Consider the following 16,083-nt stretch of genomic DNA (forward strand, 5'->3'; position numbering starts at 1 on the left):
CAGTACAATTTATTAAAGCAACAGATGCACAGGTTCTTTGGATTACCGGTGATAGGATTGCTGGTTACAAGACACACACAAATACTAAGAAGATGAGTAACACCGCTAGGCTACAAATGGCTTAAGCAGGTATGAAGCAGTGGAGATTTAAAGTGAAGCTATAGAGAGGTTTCTAAGTTTTCCCGGGGAAACAGATGGCATACCCAGATGTTTTGGTGTTACCCAAAGGCGACCCATTGCGGGGGGGCGGGGGAAGGAGGCTCAGCCCGTCGACTGGTCCCAGAAGTCAGAGTGGTACGCGATGGTATCTTCCCCAACACCCTCTTCCTCTTCACACATTTTATACTATTTTTTACCTTTCAGGTGGAGCTGAGTGACTCTAGTCATGCATACCTTTATCATGATTGGTGTAGAATTTCCTCGCTTTACTTTTAAAAGGATAGACTAGAAGAAATTCAAAGTGCATGCCCAGTGAGGGGTGGTTGCACCTTAGAGGCGAGTAACTTTGGGGATGGAGGTGTGTTTTGGTATTATACCGAATGACCAAAGTTCACCAAAAGGACAGCATTTTGTCAAAAGTATGGTGGACTGTTGGCCCAGGGTGGCAAATATGCAGCGTGCCAGCGCCAGGGTACCTCGAGTTCCCATTTATCACTGAGCCTGCCACGATGGCCCCGCACCGCTCCACCCTCCGGACAACTCCTCTTACAGTCAGTACACCAAGTTCTCCTGGCATTGCCGACATCTATGGTTACAAGGGAACTTCCGTGGAATGGATTCCTCACTAGCAGCTGCACTTCACCCTGGCAGCTTCTTCAATGCTGCACCATTTCTAAAAACATTGGTTTAATTTCTAAGTCACCTCCAGCAATTATTCCACACAGATCTATGGAACGTTCCAGGCATAAGGCTCCCCTTTTTGTCTGTATGGTCCTAAGGGCTGAATGGTCCACGTCCATCCATCCTATTAATTTGAAGGCTCTATTGGCATTTCCAGTTCCCAGCCCCTGCAGAGTGAGTAAGCTTGTCAACAGCTTTGCTCTCCAAGCACAGGCAGGGCTCTCCCTTCAGACTAGCGACAAACCCTTCTTGGTGCAAGGGCGGTATCCTTCCTTTCTTCAGTGAAAACTCATCACGTAGATGCCTGTCCTTGTACCACTGAGAATTCAACACGACAGACACCCGGGAGAGTTGGTTTCAGGTAGCGGGTGGGCTTTGAGTGCATAGCCAACAGTGGGGCTTGTTTGCCTCTGCTGCTGTAGTTTGCCCTGTGGTGATGGCCAAATTATGGGCTGAATATGTATAATCCCTATTCCACCACAGGCTTACAAGCAAGGCTACCGTATTAAAACCTATGCTTCCCAAGCACCATTAACAGGAGAAGCAAAGAGACACCGAGAGCAACAATAACCATCCCTTGGATATAGAGGACAGCCCTGAACTCAGAAGGGTTTCCTGGCTCTGGAAACCCAGAAGGCACTGAAAGATCTAGAGCATGAAGTCGTGGAAGCTCCCACGTTAGCCCTGCCAGGCTACAACAATCAGTTTCTATCAGATTTCCCTGAACAGGAGGGACAGCCGGTTGGCCCCAAAAGGTCAGCAAGGCGCAGCATGTTCCTCAGGAGAACTAGACCTCGTAACTCAGGGCCTGATTTCATGGACTGAGGCTGTTGCAGCAGCAGCTGTGGTGGTGGAGAAAGCAAGAAATAGTGTCCTGGGGCACCTCCTAAGGCTAAGGGTTCATTCCTTACTTCCTTGTCCTCCCCTACAGAGTTCAAGCAGGTGCGGATGTGCCACTGTGGGGAATTACGTTGGGTTATGGCAATAACCGTAAATGGTCATTGCCTTCTTTGGTGGAACTTTCCATAAACGCAACAAGATACGCTCAAACCGCTGCCTCTCCCCCAGGCTGTCTTGCCCTGGATCTCTGCTGACAGGAGGGAGCAGTGGGTGGTGTCAGCCTGGGGGGGTGACAGGAGGGAGAGCGGGCGGTGAGAGGCGTGGGGGTGAGAGGACATGGGGCGGTGATGGACCCAGGGCTGTTGGGAGAGCCAGCGCGGGCCCCGGGGCTGATGGGAGGTGACGCTGGGTGGCGAAGACCCAGGGGGTGGCGGGAGGGACAGCGCAGACCTCAGGGTGTGACAGGACACCGGGCAGTGACAGACCTGGGGGGTGACAGGACAGCAGGCTGCTGGAACCCCCTCCCCTAAGGGCCACTCGGCATTAGGGCAAAGAGGGCGGGGCTGCCACACCCACACGATGCAGGTCTTTCTTCATAATGTGCTGAGCATATGAGGAGACCATGACACCGCGTGCTGCAGTAGACGCCATCCCAGAGCAGGCACCGCCTGGCCCCGACCATGTCCTGTGTCCACTACAAGTTCTTCTCCAGGCTGAACTATGATACGGTCACCTTCAGCGGCCTCCACATCACCCTGCGCGACCTCAAGCGCCAGATCATGGGCCGCGAGAAGCTGAAGGCGACCAGGAGCGACCTGCAGATCTCCAACGCCCAGACCAAAGAAGGTGCGTGGGGGCGGCGGGCGCGGGGCCTCGGGGACCAGTGCGGAGCTGCACCCCGGCGGGGAGCTGCATTGCAGGGGGGAGCAGCACCCCAGTAGGGACTTGCACCCCAGCGGGGACCTGCACCACTGTGGAAAGCGACAACCCGCAGGGGACCTGCACCACCTGCCCCGGCGCCCCCAGGGGCCCTGGCACCACCTGCCAGACGGTGGGCTGGCCCAGCTGGTAGGTGACGGTCTGGAGCCGGGCAGGCTCACCGGACACCGGCAGCCCTGGGGCAGAGGGCAGCACACGGGCACTGACCGGTGGCGGCATGGCTGTGGTGGTGAAGCTCATGTCGGACACCTCCGATGCCGTCGGCAGCTGCAGAGGGAACCTCTCTGTTGGGGGAAGCAAAGAGGGGTGGTGGGGTGAGCTACTGGTGGGCAGAGGCCGTTGCGGGGTTACCCAGAGGGCAGGAGCACCACGAGGAGCAGGAGCTGCTGCTGTACCTGCCATGGTGGCGGGTCAGTGTGGGGTTTGTCTGGGGCAAAGAGTGTTCTGGGGTTCTGTCCCCATGGCAATCATTCCACCAGCACCTGCCTCAGCCAGCCCTGCCAGGGTTTCATTTTTCATGCCTGAATGACTGCCCATCTCAATGACTTCCCATCCTGCTGATGGTTTCCTGTCCTCAATGCTCATTTCTCATCCCGGTGAGGGTTTCCCATCCCCACGGTGATTTCTCAGGCCCGTGATGGTTTCCTATCCCAATGGTTTCCCATGCCCACATTTCCCTTCCCAAGCACGATTTTTGCAGGGAGCTGAATTTCCTGCCCAAGGGGAAGGGATGCAGCCAGTACGGGTGGCCCTGCGATGCCAGCGTGTGAGCTGCCCCATCCTGCCCCAGTAGGGGGGGACGGGGCACTTTTGGGGGGTGTTTTTGTGCTTCCCGTCCCTGGAATCCTTACACGTGCATACAGAGTACTGTTCTTTTGTAACCTTGCCCGTGCAGGAGTCCTGACTAAATGTTGACCTGATCTTGGAAAGAACAAAGTGGAGCTTGAGTGAAGATGGCCGACTTGCTCAGATTTTTCTGAGCACTCTAACCTTTTACAGTTCCGGGACTGTAACTTTTCATAATGGAGATCTAGTAACAGAAGCAATGCTAACCAAAGCAAAAAGAAAACAGGATTTTAAATATCAGTGGAATATCTACCTATAGAGTCATGTTCTGTATACGTTCTTACAAACTGACTACTGCTTTTTTCTGTACTGATGTTGTTTTCAGAATACACAGATGATGACGCCCTGATTCCGAGGAACTCCTCGGTAATTGTCAGAAGGATCCCTGCTGGAGGAGTTAAAGCTACCAGCAGACCCTCTGTTACGTGAGTATCCGTAAAGCGGTGTAGTCTTTGCTCGGGGGTTCAGTGAGGTCACTGGTTTAATGGATATTAGTTTACCAGTGGCGTTCCAATTGCATCTCCCTTGTTAAAGCGGCTGTTAGTTTTTGTTGTCCTGGGGTAGGTTTCAATGGACCTGTCCCAAAGCAGACTGACCTTTTTAGGCCTGCTGGGACATGGGCTTCAGACTCCAACAACGGTAACTTCTAGGATGAATATGTAGGGTTTGTTCTTGGGCTTGATTGTTCTGAGACCCGAGTTGTAGATGCTGTTTCCTCCAGGTGGAGAGATGCCTTATGCTATGGGCTTGCTTGTATTGCTTTCAGAGTAAAGACAGATACGCACCGTAGTGTACACTTAGAATTTGTTCCCATCCCAGAGGAGCCCGATTGTCAGTGTTTGTCTATTTCCTGCAGTTGCGGGAGGAGGCAGGATATGGCAGGTACTCTGAGGCCCCAGATCTGGGGTGTATCGGTTGAGATTACAGCTACTCAAATGTGATCCTGCCTACAGGATTGTTGCGGTCATTTTGGGATTTTGGGATTGTTTTTTTTAGTTGCACTGAACGTGAGAATTTGAGAATGAGAACAGTTTATGTGTATGAATAGATGTCCACATTCACTAGATTATCAGAACAATGTCCTGATGGGGAGGTTTCATAACCTGTTTCACTGCTTGATGTTGGGCACAAGTGCTCTATTTTAAGTTCTGATCACCTTCCTTTCTTTCTCCTTCCAGAAGTCGAACGGAGCCAGTGAGCGGAACACCAAAAGCAGTATGTAAAAGCACAGGGTCACACATTTTTCTGCACACTGCACTGAATTCTAAACAACGTAGCCTTGTATGAAATTTTCCAAACACTAGCTTCATATAATTTCTTCCAGTAAAACATAGCCTATGCTGCAAAGACAATGGATTTGATTCAGCATAGTAAGAACTGCGTAATGCCATCATTTGCACAGTTCTAATGGGACTATTGGTATTTGTGCCCAGTCACGCATTGTATTTCATCCTGAATAGGCGAGGCTATTTCCTGAATGGCTTTGTGTTGTACAGATAAGGTACGATCGTTCTTAGGCGATGTAGGTTCAAGGTTTGCACAACTGGACGTGGTGCCGTGCTCTCCATCTGTCTGTCTACAGCTAGTAACGTGTCTGTTGGCGTAGCTGCTTGTGCGCTTTGTGTTTCTTGCAATAAAAATGCTCCGGAGTGTATTTTTGCCATTTTCACCTTGTATCACTTAGCTTCTGTTTTTGCTTGCTTTGCCCAACGGTTTTTGAAAACGTTCATAAAAAACACCGAGAAACCATTGTTGTTAAACTTGGTACTGTTTCTGACTTTGACGTGGGGGTTCAAACAAAAACTAAAACTGACATACGCCCTACGTTCTGAGGACAGTTCTGGGCAGCTAAACGAGTCCTTTCCGTGCCTTTGAATACCTGGGTATTTGTTCCTGGAACTGTTTATTTGCAGTGATGTTGTTTGGGCTCCTCCAAGTACATGAATGTCTTTAATAGATTGCCGTGAATGTAAATATCGTTGCTACACAAAGTGGTATTCTAAAGTTCTGCATTTGCTCTTTCCGCTTTCTCTGATGCAGCAGCTTCATCTAATAGCTTGTCTGCAAATGAAAATACCTGAAACCCAGTGTACAAATTTTGGCGCAAGGTTAGAGCCTGGGGCCTTTGTGGGGCATTTTTCACCAGGTTGGAAAACACTGTCATTCTGCTGCTGAAATATAAATAAGTAACAGAAGGAAATGCTTGACTGGTAACAGCCTGGATTTTGATTTAGTCTTCTGTTCAGTTTCTTTAGTTCTCTTTAGTTTCTGCTTAGTCTTCCGTTTGAAATGGCAGTTCATACATTGACTGTCGATTCTGGATTTTGGATTATTTGGGGTTTGGGGGTTGTTGGTTGTCGAGTCGTGTCCCCGCCCCTCCCCAGTTCTTCTGCAGTATTGCCTTAGGGTGGCAAACAAGTTTCATGGAGCTGTTGGTGCTAACTGACTGGTTGGAGGGACTGGCAGGAAATACTTCAGTAGAAATCTAAAGGAAACAAAAAAAGACCCAGGGCTGGAGGGCCGTGGAAGATGGCCGTTGGGCAAACGTGCTGAACAGTACATCAGTTACCCTTCCTGACCCATTTGACAAGGTTCCCTCTCTGAGATACTCTGGAGCAACAAGCTGATCTCAAGCGGGTCTGGTTAGTCTAGTTTCTTCTCATTAACCGCATGGGCACTCTTAAGCTGGCGTAGCTTTGGACTTTGCCTTGAGCTAATGCAAATGACACGAGGTCGGAAATGCCTCTTGCAGTCACACTCGGAGCGCATCGTGCAGACTTTCAGACTACGGTAGAGGTTAACTATTGCTATGTTTGGACTGTACAACTTGAATATGTGTTTAATTTTTTGTGAACAGATGGATGACTCCTCTGCATCTCCTTCTCTGTCCCAGCTTATTCAGGTATATGTGTATTCTTACCAAATACTTCAAAAAAAAAGTGTTTGCTTCATATTTTTAAATCTTGTACTGTGATCCAGAGCTGTATAACTGTTGTAATGCCAACAATGCTTTACTTTAATTCTTAATAATGTCAAGTATTTATGTTAACTTTAAAATGTGTGTATGCTTTGATCCTCTCCTGTAAAGAGCAGTTGCCACTTTGGGGAGATAGAAGGGGAGAACCTTACCAGCACCAACGTCACGTTGCACTGGTGCTCATCTTCAAGACACAAAGGAGAAGCACTTCAAAGGCCGTTGGCCATTTTTCATACATTTCGTTAGTTCTGCTTTGGGGAGGAGCGCTATTTTTACAGAAGCATGTCACTGGCTGTAAGGGCGGACATTCCAGGGGGTGTGGAGCAGCCAAATTAGAGGCGTGCCTGGAACACGGACAATTGCAGGGCTATTTCTGAATTTCTAGTCCTCAGAGCTGCAGATCCATTCTTTGAACGCTGCACAATTTCATCAGCTGTCGTATACAGTGGGCAACACAATCTGATTTCCTTGAACGCAGACTGTGTACGCTGTGATTATGTCCCTAGCCGTGTCTAGGAACATACCCATGCGTGTGTGTGGCATGCTGGCGGAGGTGACCTTCTGGAACTCCTGCCACGCCGCGGTTTGCTGTGGAGCTGCTGGCGGTTTTTGCCCGGGAATGTGTAACTTTGGCTGGGAAAGCACTAGTCATTGCGCCTTGTGAGAAGGCGTAGTGCTAGCCGATTCACTGCCTGGGCTTTAAAGTTACAAAGATCAGAGAAGGCAGGGCCTAATGCAGAGGAGCTCGTTCTTTCCTCTGAAAAGAAAGTCTGGAGTTCATTCCCAAGACAGAGAAACCTCTCCCCACTAGCCACTTCTTCCCTCTCTCACCACAGACATGAAATTGTGGACACGTGGCAAAAATATCGGAAAAAATAATTCATTTGGAAGGTAGCCACCAGAAGAAATTGGTCTGCATTAGTGCTGTCCCTAAACGTGTCCTTCGTTCTGTAAACTTAGGTGAAGTTTTACTCTAAAATGTGAGAAGCCGTCCAAGAGGAGCACACATTTAAGCTTTTGAGAACATTGAAGTATTTCAGAACAATACAGGAACAACACCTCAGAGCAGCTCAAAACTGTGACTTACTCTACCCTCTTTAGCGCAGACTGGCTCAGCATGGAGTCAATGTGTTGTAAAAAGTCCTCTGGTTTATTACTGCTATGTACGAAATGCCATATTTGAACTTTCGCCTATCCCTAGAAATGTTTTGTGGGTTTTGGATGTGTCTTGTACATCTCTTGGGTTCAAGCAAATCAGTCAAGTGTCTGTGAAGTTTTCTGTCACGGTTAATGGAAATGATTTCATAGATGTCGATCTGCATTATGTTACAGTTGAGGAAAAACTGTGTATAGGAAACAACCATTTAATAAAATGCTGAAAGTAGTTGGTTGCTCTTGCGAAGGAATGCACCTAAAAGCAAAGACACGAGTGGCTGATCTGAAGGCTTGGTGCTGGACGGTCCAAAGAATGTACAGTCCCTCCCTTAGACCCTGCTGGTATCTGGACTAGTGTGTAATTAAAACGTTTGAACAAATAGTACTTTAAAAACCAAGAAATCAGCTGGTTTCCTCCATATGAAGATCTAGTTCTGCGTAAGGCTTATATTACAATTTGCATGGTAAAAGGACATGGCCAGCTGGAGAAACCTGCAGGTTTTGCTTACCGTAGTTAGCTCACTTAACACAAAGAAGTTAGCAGGGGCTCTAAAGTGTTTCTAACGTGTGTGTCGACTAACGGCCTGTTACACAGACTGCCAGTCTGGCTGAAGCCAGCGCTTCCGAAGAAGATAAAATAAAAGCGATGATGATACAGTCTTGCCGTGCATATGAGCCAATCAAGTAAGTGTTGATAACGCCAGATCTGTTCCCCAAAGATTACGGAGGAATGCTAGAGATGGTTGCTTTAACAAGAGAGACACATGCACCCCTTTTCCTTTTTCTCCCCAAAAACCTTTTAGTTACATGAAGAACAGCCTGGGTCTGCCTCCGCCATCATATACTTGCTTTCGTTGTGGAAAACCTGGCCACTATATAAAGAACTGCCCAACAAACGGGGTAAGGTTGGGGGGGACTTCTGGTGTTACTTTGTTTTTGTTTTTTACCTTGGCAGTGAGGTAACAGATACATGAACACGCATATTAAGACGTGTTTCTCTTGGGGTGAAATAGAGAGGTTACGTGGCAAAGTTGCAAAGCCCTTCAAAATTCAAGGGACACCTGCAATTATCAAGGCAAAATTTTCTTTTTTCCAGGCCATCACAACAAACATATCCAGAGATCTTTCTCTGTCAACTTTCATGCATATTTTTCTGTATTTCAGTATGACTGGAAATTTATTGTGGGTTTTAACCCTTTCTAAAGACACTTCACAGTTTTTAGTATTTTGTACAAAACCAGGATGTTTCTGTTGGCCCCATCTATTGGATAGCTGCCTGGTGTAACGACACAAGCCTCTGGCTGAGCGTCCCTGCCATTTAACAACAATCACGGAGATGTCGTTTTAAGTGTGGGTCTTGAGGATACGCCTGCATTTCTTTTCCTACCAGGACAAGACTTTTGAGCCTGTTCCCAGAATTAGGAGGAGCACAGGCATTCCAAGGAGTTTCATGGTGGAGGTGAAAGATCCCAACACAAAGGGTGCTATGCTGACCAGCACGGGAAAATATGCCATACCAATTATTAATGCGTAAGTATGGGACTAACGGGACTGACCCAGGAGCGAAGGAGAGGAACCGTGCGTCAATGTCTGGGCGGCAGTGCAGCCGAGTGGGCCAGTACCTCTAGTTACGGGGGAGGAAGCACTGGCATTGCATCTTAACCTTAACACCTGTGATACTTTCTAATCCCAAGGCCCTAAAATAGGACGCTCCTCCTGCTCATGCCCCTGGAAGCTGGTTAAACTTGTGGCGTGCTAAGAATCAGTATTTCTGCAAAAGGTTTCCGAGGTGTTTGCAGTGGAGTCATTCTCTTTGAAAGCGCATTTTGCTTCTGTCTGATGCTGCAAAGGCTCCTTGCAAAAGTTAACAAATGGCTGTGGGAGTGAGGTTTCCTCCCCCTCTGACTTTTATCACCTCCCCTGTGTGAAAGAGGCTGCAGTTCTCCTGTTGCTGTAAACTAAGAAAATACTACTGTGTGCTGCCAAGAGCGGCTGCTCTGAAATGCACTCGGTGGCACTTCTGGTGTTCTGCCACGGACCTCCTTTTGTAGAAGCTCTAACATAGACTTCTTCCATTTCCAAAACTTAATTACTCGGAGACTGACTTGATCCTCAGCCTGCCATTTACTTTTACCCTCTGGCAACGGAGAGGTGGGATTCATTTCACACGATTTCTAGCTGTCAAAAAATTATTTGCCTAGTCTGAGCTGATTTCTCCATTGACCCAAGGAATGGGAGAGGTCTGCAGCAGGAAAATTGTTCCCCCTCCCTCTTCTCATCCTGTGGCTGTAGAAAAGGAGTTTCAACTAGCGGCCTACGTTTTAGAAGGCTAATGTGGCGTGAGAAGAATTCCATCTGTTCTCTTACCCTGAGAAAAGCCAAAGCTTGGAAAAGTTCTCCTTGACCCACCTTTAACTTTTTGCTCTCTCCTTCCCCACCCCCCTCCAGGGAAGCTTATGGCAGAGGAAAGAAGGAAAAGCCTCCCTTTTTACCGGAAGAGCCGGCCTCCTCCTCCCCCTCCGATGAGCCTATTCCAGATGAGCTCTTGTGTCCCCTTTGTAAAGATATAATGACCGACGCAGCTGTTATTCCCTGCTGTGGAAACAGTTATTGTGACGAATGTAAGTGTGACCCCATGGCTGTTAATTCAAAACATCACCTCTGATCCTCTGAAAGCAGAAACAGGAGATCAGGAAATTACTTTGTCACCGGCTCTGTGTAGTACTTAAGTCCAGCCTGAATAGGAAAGGACTCTTCTCCTATAAAGGGCAAAAGAAAGGCCGAAAGCTTTTTCCTCCTTTTTATGTATCTCGTTAAATCCTCTTCGCACGTGGAAGGACGAGTATGAGAAGAGGGCGTAACTGCGCAGGTGATGACACTATTAGATAGCGAATGCATTTCGTTTGTCCACAGCCCTTTCCCTCATACAAAATTACAGAGCCAACGCTGGTGACTTCCTGTGGTCTGCAGCAATCGGGTAGTTGGGCATTTAATGCACATTCTCCTCCACGGGAGAGTTGGCTGAAACCTTCAGAACTCAAACCTGCTAACGGGTTTTTGAGGTCTCTTTTATTCACTAGCCCCAAGGTTGGTGACTTCTCACTGTACTAGAGAGTGGAAAAAAGGTGAGTCAAGACATCAAGACACCGCCTACTCCACACCTCCAGATGTTACAGGAGTGAAACATCAGAGCTGTACCGTTATTGGCTGCATACCAGAAGATTATTAGGCTACTGAACTTGAGCTTCATGTTCCCAATTCAAGATCATCTTCACCCATTAAACATATACATGGTTTTATAACTGATGAGAACCCCAAAAATGTCCTTAGTTTGGCTAAAATCTATTTTGATGACTCTAATTGCACACAGGTATTAGAACAGCGTTACTGGATTCTGAGGATCATACCTGCCCAACGTGTCATCAGACCGATGTTTCTCCTGATGCTTTAGCTGCCAACAAGATCCTACGCCAGGTAACGTGATGGCTTTTCCGTGAACTGCTTGTGAGAGAAGTCTATTCCTGAAAGGCTGAAAGGGAAGAAAACATGAATCAGCAGCTCCTGAAGCAGGGCTCAATTGAACAAGGCTAAATTTATTTACTCCTCCAATGCATGATCCCTTGTTACAGAAGCTTACAACTCCTTAGAGACAGTCTGGCAAATTCAGGTCACAGTTTTAACATGATTGCCTCCCTTTCAAATTCGGTGTTGACACTGAAGTGCTTTAAATACAGACACCCTGAGTTACCAGTCATTAATGCCGGCACTTAATGCGATGTGTTCCTACCCCTGCCGGCTGATTTATTTTAGGATTGATAGCATTTACAGGAATAGGCGAGTGATGTTCCTCTGTGGAGCCTTTTGTTTGTGTGCCTCCTGAAGTTTCCTATCCCCTTTTTGTCCATGTTTTTCTGCCTCTAGGCTGTGAACAACTTCGAAAATGGAACTGGCTACCCTCGGCAGCAGCAGCCGCAGCACCGCCACCGCCACCACCTCCACCACCACTCCTGACTGTCGTGCCTCCCGCCGCGCTGGTGACGGCCGCTAACCTTTCTAAACCTTCCTCTCAGCCAATCAGCGGGTTGTTGGAGGAGAAGGTTAGTTTGATTTCAGCATAGGCACTGATCCTTGTCTTTTAGTAGAGCTTCGTTTCCAACTGTTTCCAACCGTTTTTTGCCAAGGGCCGTCAGGTTCCTCTACTAAGACAAGCAGCACTGCCGAGTCGTCTGGGCCCCCAAGGACAATCAATACCCACAACGGGTAAGTAACGCTAACTTTAGAATGCCTTTAGAAGTCTTACCTTCAGATAAACCGAATGGGATTTTTTTCTTTTTCCCTCCCCACTGCAACAGGTCATCCAGTGAGAGCCACTACAATTCGCTCAGCAGGTGGCGGATCGGGCTGGGAACTGTAAGTGTCCCACAGAAATTCAATGCATTACTACCGGTAACTGTACTACTACTACTGGTTAAAGGAGGCTGTAACACGTAACTCCTGCAACAGCTGATTTGCAATGAATAAGTACGCACAGGTAGTTGTGGAGAACACAAGCGGTAATTAATTTTGAAATGGCTTACTTTGAATTGCCTTTAACAAAGGGATCTGTGCTTGCACTAAGATTATTTAAAATAAAACATCAGCAAAGGACTGACAAGGGGACTGCCAAAAACCAACACTTTCTGGGGAAACCGTAATGACATACGAAAATGAAATATAATTATAGGGTCAAGTGGAAAGCCAGGCTAGAAACTTGGAAGCAGAAACTTTACATGCTAACAAGTTCTTCAATTTGCAATAGCATCATTACATAAACACATGGAGAGAGGATAAAAAAAACCAAACCAAACCAAACAAAGCAAACCAAATTTGAGAGGAAAAAAGTTGGGGAGTGTGACCCTTTTTTCTTTCTTTTTCTGTGTGGTTTTTTTTCAGGTCCAAGGGTCCCTGCAGCGCTTCATCTTACTGTAGAAGTTCGTATACCTCCACCAAGTCAAGATCCAGTTCTTCCCCCACTCACTCCTACTCTCGATCATTCAGTCGTTCCCAGTCTCGTTCCTCCCCGCGATCGCCGCCACATCCAAGAAGAGGCAAAGGGAAGAGTCGTAACTATCGCTCCAGGTCAAGGTCACGCGGCTCTCACCATTCAAGGCTAAGGTCACCCCCGCACAGAAGATACCACTCACGGTCAAGGTCTCCGGTATTTAGGGGCCAGTCTCCAACTAAACGGACTCTACCTCAAGGGGAAGGAGAAAGGGAGTGTTTTAACAGGTCCAGAGAGGTTCCACCATATGATAGGAAAGCTTACGAGGGCAGATCCCGTGACTTTAGGGATCCATTTGAAAAGGAAAGATACAGAGAACGGCGAGAGAACTCTAGACACCGGAGTGAGAAGTTTTACAAGGGCTATGCTGTTGGCTGTCAACCTCCACCTCCACAAAACAGAGAGGACTTTTCTCCAGGTAGGTTTGGTCCACCTGGCACCAGACGAGAGAATTTGCCATGTGCTCAGGGACGTAGGCAGGATTATCCTGGTGGGCAGAGGCACAGAAACCATAATACAGCTGGAAATTGCCCTGAAAAACCATGTGGAAGAGAGAGCCGTGGCATCAAAGATCCTGAAACATCAGAAAAGAAAGAGGCGGAAAAACCACTGGGAGACAAGAAAGGCAATAAAGATAAAAAGCACCGGAATGAAGGATTTCCAAATGCTGAGTTGTTGGAAGGTGCGAGAAAACCAAGAGAGGCAGCTGCAGCAGAAGGTGTTACAGCGGAGTCTGTCTTCATGCTCCCAAGCAGAGACGATGCCACCCCTGTGAGAAATGAGCCTATGGAAACAGAGTCTAGTGCTTTCAGACTGGGGTCTGAAAAGGAGGAAGAAGAGAAGGATAAGCCAAAAGCAAAGACTGACAAGGCCAAGCGGAAAGTAGAAGTGGCTCTTCCTCCTAAGACGGACAATACAGTAAAACCAGCTGAAGGTTCCAACGAGAAGGTGGACACGGGTCGTGACAAATCTCCTCGACTGGAACCTCCTGCGAAAAAGGCAAAGGAGGACTAGCCAAAGTCAGGCAGCATTAAAACACCTTCCTCTTGAAAGGATGAGGGTGTTTTGATGCTGTCCTGCAGCGAGTAGTTGCTACTTGGGGAGGATAGAAGGGGAGTGCCTTATCAGCCAAGTTAGAGCCGTTTCTGGAATACGGGCAATTGCGTGGCTGTTGTTCTCTTTGTTTACTCGCACCTGTATAAACACAAATCGCATGTTCATCAATAAAGTTAACACTCTTTTAGCCTCGTGTGTTCCCTGGCGTGTCTGTGTTACATTTCTAACTAGCGCCTTACCATGAGCTAACAGAGGTGTCTCAAAAATGATTAGGAAAAAAGAAAAATAATACTCCTGGAGTAGGAGGGGAGACTCAGTGTTAGTTACAACTAATTAAAGTCAATGAAAGACAAAGCACAGCCATTCCCTTCTTGTTTGCTCTGACTGTACCTGCTTTGGGTTGTGGGTAGGCATAGGCAGGGTGGAAGCCTTGCATCTCTCTTGACGAGTCCTCTCTCTCTCCTTCTGCCCATCATGAAAGCAGAATGCACATTAACTATGCACACTAACAGGCGTATAAAGAAAAGCTAGGGCCCTGGGGCCATTGCCACTGCCTAATTCTCTTACTATCCCGTTATTTACCGATTTATGTTCTGGAATTCCTAAATTTGGTACTAGAGCAAACCTTACACAACTCATACTCTTTGGGGGGGAAAAGATACACTCACCTTCCCGTTGTGACACTAATGGGTATAGCTTTCCCTCTGCCAGCTGGAAGCGTGCTGACTTCCCACAGTGCTTTACTGGCTCAGGACTCGACAGCTGCAAAGTGTTAGATGAGACCTAGTTTTACATGAACAGAGGAGAAAACAGTTCAGTGGCACACAGGAAAGACAGAAAGGAAGGGAGAAAAAGAAGGGAAAAACGGAGGAGTTAGTTAAATCCGTTACCTTTAGATCTCTCTGGCAGAAGGCCCTACTCCAGAGAGGCAATCCCATCCAAGAAACACTTTGCAGGCATTTAGAAGTCAGCAGGATACAAGCAAATACAGAATTTCTTTCTCAGATTAGGCTCATGGGTTCTCTTCTATGTTTGCACTGTGCACAGCTGATGTTCTGTCGCGCCGCGTGTTTTATGTCTGCTTCGTGTGACTAAGTGAACAAGACACAGCTGTTGCTCACAGACAGGAACTGTGGTGGTCAAGGTTAAACAAAATTCTCCCAGAGAGCCAGGGCAATATTGCCCATTTGGTTAGAGATGGAAGAGGGCCATTCGTCCTCACAGGCGCTGCTTGTTTCACTTGCTTGAGGGAGAAAAATGAAGTAAGACCTTACACCTGGAGATCAAATCTCACCTTCTAAATAGATGTTGGTGTGCCAGCACCAGCACTGAGTGAGGAACTACCACCGCACTTTAGGGAATTGCTTTTGCAGCCAGACTTTTCTGAGCTGCTTCCAAGTGCAGCCTTCAGAGTTCACCAATGCAAGAATTAATCGTTATTTCTCACAGCTGATATTTTTTGCTATGGCATGACATGGTAGTATTTGACACGGAAGCCTTGAAAAGCCCTAAGATTAGGTACAAGACCACCAGTGTTTCCGTGGCATCTGCCTCATCACAAAAGTCATACTTATGACCATGACCTTTCAGAGGCAAAAATTACCAGCTCAGCCTTTCTCTTTCTACTTAATCGCTTTCTTTTCAACTAGGTCACCTGAACAGCTTACTTTTCAATTGTCAAGAAGATTCATTACAAAAAATCCCCAAATCCAGAACATCCATTTTACTGCAAGCTACTTAAAACATGGTGAGTGATACTTGAATATAGAATCACGGAACTGTTAAGGTTGGAAAAATCCTCTAGGATCATCAAGTCCAACTGCCAACCCAACACTACCAAGTCTCCTAAACCATGCCCTGAAGTGCCACGCCTACACGTCTTTTAAATACCTCCAGGGATGGTGACTCCCCCACCTCTCTGGGCAACCTGTGCCAATGCCTGAGCACTCTTGCAGTAAAGATATTTTCCCTCACACCCAACCTAAACCTCCCCTGACAAAGCTTGAAGCCATTTGCTTTCATCCCATCGCTTCTTCCCTGGAGCAGAGACCAACCCCCCCCTCACTCCAGCCCCTCTCAGGGGGCTGCAGAGAGCGAGAAGGGCTCCCCGCAGCCCCCTCTTCTCCAGGCTAAACCCACCAGCTCCCTCAGACATTCCCCAGCACACTTGTTCTCCAGACCCTGCCCCAGCTCCGTGGCCCTTCTCTGGACACGCTCCAGCACCTCAAGGTCCTGCTTGTCCCGAGGGGCCCAAAACTGAACATAACATTCAGTGCCCCACCAGTGCCGAGCACAGGGGCCCCATCCCTGCCCGGCTCCTGCTGGCCACACCATCGCTGACACAAGCCCGGCGGCTGGTGGCCTCCTTGGCCACCCGGGCACTGCTGGC

The 16,083-nt window shown here is 47.8% G+C and overlaps 2 protein-coding genes across 2 annotated transcripts; both read left to right on the forward strand.

Moving 5' to 3' along the window:
• Positions 1–2,337: 2,337 nt before the first annotated feature.
• Positions 2,338–5,745, forward strand: LOC142050888 (E3 ubiquitin-protein ligase RBBP6-like). Its single transcript, XM_075080102.1, has 3 exons — positions 2,338–2,526; positions 3,791–3,890; positions 4,644–5,745. Exons 1-3 carry the CDS (start codon positions 2,361–2,363, stop codon positions 4,750–4,752), a joined length of 375 nt encoding a protein of 124 aa, XP_074936203.1. The 5' UTR covers positions 2,338–2,360; the 3' UTR covers positions 4,753–5,745.
• Positions 5,746–11,537: 5,792 nt separating this feature from the next.
• LOC142050895 (E3 ubiquitin-protein ligase RBBP6-like) lies at positions 11,538–13,864 on the forward strand. Its single transcript, XM_075080111.1, has 3 exons — positions 11,538–11,631; positions 11,779–11,857; positions 12,530–13,864. The coding sequence occupies exons 1-3, from the start codon at positions 11,538–11,540 to the stop codon at positions 13,650–13,652; spliced, it is 1,296 nt and encodes a 431-aa protein (XP_074936212.1). The 3' UTR covers positions 13,653–13,864.
• Positions 13,865–16,083: the final 2,219 nt, after the last annotated feature.

This window comes from Phalacrocorax aristotelis, unplaced genomic scaffold, assembly GCF_949628215.1.
Source record: "Phalacrocorax aristotelis unplaced genomic scaffold, bGulAri2.1 scaffold_45, whole genome shotgun sequence".
In the NCBI taxonomy this organism is placed as follows: Eukaryota; Metazoa; Chordata; class Aves; order Suliformes; family Phalacrocoracidae; genus Phalacrocorax; species Phalacrocorax aristotelis.

Bases quoted from the DNA above. Each gene is read 5' to 3' on its own strand.
- LOC142050888 (XM_075080102.1), top strand. From the start codon at position 2,361: ATGTCCTGTGTCCACTACAAGTTCTTCTCCAGGCTGAACTATGATACG. The intron at 2,527-3,790 runs GTGCGTGGGGGC...TGTTGTTTTCAG, and splicing joins CAACGCCCAGACCAAAGAAG to AATACACAGATGATGACGCC. The intron at 3,891-4,643 runs GTGAGTATCCGT...TTCTCCTTCCAG, and splicing joins ACCAGCAGACCCTCTGTTAC to AAGTCGAACGGAGCCAGTGA.
- LOC142050895 (XM_075080111.1), top strand. From the start codon at position 11,538: ATGGAACTGGCTACCCTCGGCAGCAGCAGCCGCAGCACCGCCACCGCC. The intron at 11,632-11,778 runs GTGACGGCCGCT...TTTTTTGCCAAG, and splicing joins TCGTGCCTCCCGCCGCGCTG to GGCCGTCAGGTTCCTCTACT. The intron at 11,858-12,529 runs GTAAGTAACGCT...GTTTTTTTTCAG, and splicing joins ACAATCAATACCCACAACGG to GTCCAAGGGTCCCTGCAGCG.